Source organism: Spermophilus citellus (genome assembly GCF_964194105.1).
Source record: "Spermophilus citellus genome assembly, chromosome: 14".
In the NCBI taxonomy this organism is placed as follows: domain Eukaryota; kingdom Metazoa; phylum Chordata; class Mammalia; order Rodentia; family Sciuridae; genus Spermophilus; species Spermophilus citellus.
In genome coordinates this window covers 86,201,917-86,207,916 of record NC_138194.1, presented here as the reverse complement: position 1 = coordinate 86,207,916, position 6,000 = coordinate 86,201,917, and the positions used below count along the sequence as shown (strand labels likewise).

General features: G+C 32.1%; 1 protein-coding gene across 1 annotated transcript in view; it reads right to left on the bottom strand.

The window, feature by feature from the left end:
* Window positions 1-406: 406 nt before the first annotated feature.
* The window catches only part of MTBP (MDM2 binding protein), a 79,621-nt gene continuing 74,027 nt past the window's right edge, over window positions 407-6,000 (bottom strand). The window contains exons 19-22 of the mRNA XM_081266811.1: window positions 5,177-5,423; window positions 4,484-4,597; window positions 1,481-1,546; window positions 407-691 (exon numbers count right to left, since the gene is read on the bottom strand). Coding sequence (XP_081122937.1) covers window positions 653-691; window positions 1,481-1,546; window positions 4,484-4,597; window positions 5,177-5,423 — 466 coding nt within the window. The 3' untranslated portion in view covers window positions 407-652. The remainder of the gene's footprint in view (window positions 692-1,480; window positions 1,547-4,483; window positions 4,598-5,176; window positions 5,424-6,000) is intronic.

Here is a 6,000-nt window from a genome sequence, read left to right as displayed (position 1 = left end):
AGGTTGAATGTTGGGAAATCTCTCCCTCCACACTCTTTTTTTTAAATATATCCTGCATCTTCCAGATTGGCTAACATGATGATAAAGTTTTCTTTCAGGGAATCCATAGTCATTTTCATTTCACATTTTCACAATTTGCCCCCTTTTCATTTTTGATCCCAAGTAAACAATAATAGCCTCAAAGTGGAAGCTCTAGGGCAAGGACCTGTCTGAATTAGTGGTACCACTATTTCTAAATTGGGAACAGTTCAATAAAAACAATGCTGTTAGGACACATGGGAAAAGAAATGGCAGTGTCTGACTTAGACTCAGGAATTCAAGTGGACCTAACAATAAAGACTCGTAACCCAAGAAGTAAAGAAATATTCCTATTTATTGTAATAATTAAATAACCAAATGTAAAAATTTTAAAACATATAAAAATAACTTAAAAAATTAACATACAATGAAACTGTATAAAATAAGTGCATAATTAAAGATAATTAACTCAGCATCATCCAAATTGTAAGAGGATACTTATGAAGTTCTTTAAATATGTAACATCTGCTCTTTGAATAAAGTTTAAAATTTGGTTTAAAATGTTTATAAATTTTCAGAAAAAAAGAATGATGCTCCATCCAACTTGAATTGTCCTAACGAGAATGATTCTGTATCATTTCTTGCTTGTCTTTTCTAATACCCATTCAATCACCTGGGTAAAAAAAAATACGATTATGGTATATTTCCATCAAAAATAACAGTGGTAGAAAATACATTACAGAAACTTCAAATCCTAATATTCTACCTAAAAACATATGATTTTCTATCTAAAGAATACTTTTTGCTGAACTTTCAATGTTAAGTACAATATTGTTATTAGAAAAATGAAAAGTCCTATTCCATTTTTTAAGCCATTATCTTGAAATGTGTTTTAAAGGGGTCACTCAAAAAATATTAAGCCAAACTTTGAAAACAACTAGTCAAACTGGTTTGTTTGTTTATTTATTTGTTTGGTATCGGGGATTGAACTCAGGGGCCTTCGACCAATGAACCACATCTCCAGCTCTATTTTGTATTTAGAGACAGAGTCTCACTGAGTTGCTTAGCTCCTCGATTTTGCTGAGGCTGGCTCTGAACTTGTGATCCTCCTGCCTCAGCCTCCAGAGCTGCTGGGATTACAGGCATGCACCTCCATGCCCACCTGGTTTATTTTTTTCTAGCTGTGCCTGGCCTGGTTTATTTTTTTCGAGCTGTTTGGATTATTTATCATTTTTTTTCTTAATATCATTTTAGAAACTTTTCTGCTAACAACAAAATCTTTTAAGTACTATTCAATACTCTGTATGAATAAGCCTATTTTTCAGTACCTTAAAGAGTTTTCAAAGGGACATAGTTAAAAATACCATCACCAATTCTCACTGCATATAAAATAGCAGCACAACAATCCTGAAATAAAATACTAACTTAATTAAATGTAGTTTCTTTGCAATAATTTATTTACCTGTACAGCATTGTTGCTTGCTGTCTTCTTCATTTCTTGAAATAGACCCCTTGAAGTTTTAAGATCCTAAACATTAACAAAATACAGCATTTTGTAGTTTGTACATTAAATTACAAAAAAATAACTCATCATTAAGTGAGCTTAAGATTATCCTAAATAATCTACAAGTATAAATTTGATTAGGAAAATATTAACAAAAAAATCAAAGTAATATATTGTGATTTAACTCTATCCTAAATAAAAAATATCCTAGCCAAAATATATATACATATGCCTAAATTCATGTCACTTGTTTGTCATATTCCCAATAGTACTGACCTGATCTAAGCATCATCCTTTACCATGAATATCTAATAATGTTTCATTACTTGAAAAATGAACACACAGTTTATATTTGTTGTTCAGTTAAAATTCTTTTTCTTCCTCTCTTCTTTTTAATGATTTCATTCCTCAACAAAGAGGAATGACATAGGAAAAGGAACTGAAGTCCGACTTCTTTAAATTAAATTACAAAGTAAACACAATCTAACTGTATTTAATAAAAAAAGAGCAATCCTTCACCAAATCTCCAAGATATGCTTCACAAAGGCAGCTACTTTTAACTCTTTTAGCTGTTCCTCTTGCTTTACCTTCATGTTTCCACTTAATATATTTATGCTACAACTCAGTGATTAAGTAATTTAAGACAGTGACAATTAACAGCCATGGATCCAGGTCTTACATACCACCTTCTCAATAACAGCTATATCACCATTTTTGATTGGCAAAAAGACAGTGTCTGCCTCATTATATCTAGGTAAATGCTGTTCAGTCCTGAGGTAATTAATGTATTATGGTTTAAGATCTCTTCATTCAACATCCTACTTTTCCTGTAGTGAGACTACCTGCTTAATTTTCTCTCTTTTAAATTTTCCATGTATATAATTCTGGATATTTCCCTCTCTCTCACAATGAACAGCAAAATTTTTTAAAAACACTGAAGTGTACTTGGTAATGTCTTGGTTCTTTTTTTATTTTAATTTATTTTTTTAAATGTAGACCTTTCTACCACAGCCTGCTCTAATTTGGTCTAGTTGCTCCCTAGGCCTGGTCCTATTAGGACCTGTCTTCCCCACTTGGTGTTTTTGTTTTATTTCTTCATTCAGCTTCCTGTCTGCTGAACTCATCTTCTAGAAGATTTCTCAAGCGGGTAAAATAATTTTTTTTATTTCTTTATTTTAGAATTCCACGTTTTGAAGTATCTTTATTAAATTGAATTTTAGTAGGTAAATCATTTTCCCTCAGAATTTGAAAGTACTTTTATACCATATTTTAGCCTACAATGTTACTGTGGAGAAATCCTATGCCATTCTGATTCTTTTTATGTACACTATAAGTAAACTTTTCTGTAAACCATTTAGTAAATGTTCTCTTTATGTTAAGAGGTATGAAATTCCATGATTCCACATAACATGACTTGTTTGAGAGCTTTCATTTATTGGGGAAGCCATGCTGAGTCCCCTTCCCAGCAGGAGGCGTGAGTCCTTCAGTGCTTGGCTATCTTTTTGACAATTTTCTCTCCTTAGTTTCTATTTTTGCAACTAATTAGCACATTGGATTTTCTGGAGTAATTCTCTAATTTTCTTTTAATATTTTTTGCTTTTGGTTCTACATTCTGGTATTTTTTTTTTAATTTCAACTGTTCATTTTGTCTATTAAATTGATTTTGTTACAATTTTTTAAATTTTAAGGAGCTTTCATGTTCTGTGCATTTTTTGGAAACAGCATCGATGTTTTAGCTTGTGAATACAATGACCTGATTTCTAATAGAACTAAAATTTTATGAAGACTTCTCCCACTTTCTGTTCCTTCAGAGTTCCCTTTACCCCTTTGTATTTTGGCATCATTTGTTAGAAGCTTTCTGGAAAGTCTGCTAACCCTTGAATGTCCAGTCATAATTAAAAGAGACACTAAAAATATGAAAGACCTATCTGTGCAGAGCTTGCTCATTTATGGCTTTACATAAATAGGTGACAAAGTGGGCAGTTGGCTTATTCACTGCAGCCACCAATATTTCTTCTGGAGACCATTTCTTACATTGTCACAGAGGTCACAGTAGAGAATTATTACCATTGTGGGAGAAGGGCATGTGGGGCACTTTGAAAGTTTCCCAGTCTACTTTGTAGATCTTTATTTAATTCCTCTTGTTCCCACCTGGCACTCTGCCTCTGCTTTTCATAGTACCTGGCTTTATAATTCTGGAGTCCCTCAAAGAGTTTGCCTACTAATCTGGCATGGTTCCCACTAGCATTTCACAGGGTAGTCATTTAGGTGGTAACTTCTTTCACTCTGCTATCTGCCTCCATGATCTTTTTCTTATTCAACAATGTACATTTCAATAGGTGTTTTTTTTTCTTATCCCTTCACCTCATTTTTTTTTTTTTGTCGGAATAATGTTTTGCTTGGGAAATTATAAAAAACACAGACATTGAATACAATGGGTCAATGTGCAACTTGAACTAGAAATCTACACATAACTGTCGTTCAAGTTTGAAACTCAAAAGATTGGAGGTAATCTAATACCATCAAAGTTTAGAAAAGTTGTTAGACTAACTTGCCTAATATTTTACAACCAGTTGATATGGAATCCAAAATTAGAAATGAGTTTTTCTGACATTCAGTCCAGTAGCCTTTTCACCACATATTGCAATGAAATTACTAATTAAACTGATTGATTAACTACTAAGTAATGTTTGAAGTTCCAACTTAAGAAAAAGACTTGTTAGGGAAAACACTTGTTAGGGAGAACTCCAGTTAAAATGTAGCTTTCTATGTATGAGGGTAAAATAAAATCAATCAAATATAAAATATTTTGCTTCAATTTTGGTATTTCCATTTAAAGAAAAATCTGCCAACAAATTAGATGCTATCAATATAAAAAATACTCATTTAAACATTTTTTTACATCAAACAGGAACATAGAACACAAACTAAACTTTGCTATTAGTAGAGAAGACATTGTACCTTTAGATAGACCTTGGAGATTTCAAAGAGGCGCTGGCTGCATGCAGTGAAGCACTCATGAGCCTCTGTGATCCGGTGTTTCTTCAGGGTTTCAGTTACTACTTCTTTCAGTATCTTAAAAGAATATAACATACAACCAATATTCTTAGAAAAGGTTCAATCATCCTAACTTTAGTATCCAATCATAAATCAACTGACTATGCTAAAGATATATAAGGTTATTAAAACAAAAAAAGAAATGAAAAGATATCAATAAAATGTACATGGTCACATCCGTGACAGGATTAATATCTTAATAGGAAACAATTAGAGTATCTTAAAATAGGATTTCAAATCAAGAGCCCTGAATTGAAACCTGAGAATAACAGTTATACACCAGAGCAATATATAGATTTGTACTTATTTATTATTACGGAAAATTTTGAACACAGAGAGTTGAGAAAGTATTTTATAACATATTCCTATCTTGATACTCTATCAACGAGCTTCAAGGATGACCACTTTGTGGCGAATTTTGTTTCATTTATGCTCTCATTTGCTTTCCCATCATTTTTCTTGTACTGAGTTCTTTTAAAATAAATTCTAGACATGATGCCACTTCATTCACAAAATTTTCAGACATACATTTTGAAATATTCAAATAAAGAGAGTTCTTTTCATGTAGAACTAAGAAAGATGGGAAAAAGTCTTTACCCGTGTATGTTTCTGTGATCTTGATTCCTTAGTATGCTTTGATGTCTTCGACGCATGCACGTTTTTTGGAACAGAACTGGCCTTTGTAGTGACTTTTGGAGTTTCGTAGGCAGGGACTGGAACCAATGGACCAGTCATTGATGATGACCGCTCTGCCTGTGGCTTTCTGGATGTCACCACATGATGGTGATGGTTACTACTGCCACTCATTTGAGAAAGAGAATCTGAACTTACAGACTTCACAAGTCTGTAATGAGTGGAAAAAAAAAAAAAACAAAAAAAAAAAACCCCAAAAAACCAAGAACAGACTAAGTGAATCACACTGAACTCTATTTTTTTTGTCTTAAATGTTACAACTCTATCCATTCAAACCTAAGATCAAGAAAAACAAACAGTATTTCTTACTATTCAGCCTTAAATAGGCAATCAATTTTGTATTATAACACTATCCTTTTACTTCTTCAAATGAGGGAATAAAACTGAAGGCAATGAATTTCAGCAAGTGGGAAAGCAACAAGCAATATTATTATACTTTCCCTTTCCCCCTCTCCAATTTCCTCATTTATGACTTCATAAATCATCTTATAGCATGATAAGTGATTATCTTTATAGACTTAATACTCATCTATTAAGCATACATATTTTTATATTAAGAGAATTTTAACAAAAAAACCATAACCTGTATCATATTATATCTTTGAAACTGTGTGCAAAACAAATGTGTTAAATCCAAATAAGCTACAAAAGTGGTTCTTGATTCAATATTTCTATAATGTTTACACTTGCTTCCAGGAAGACTGAAATTTTTCTTTTTTCAAGATAGT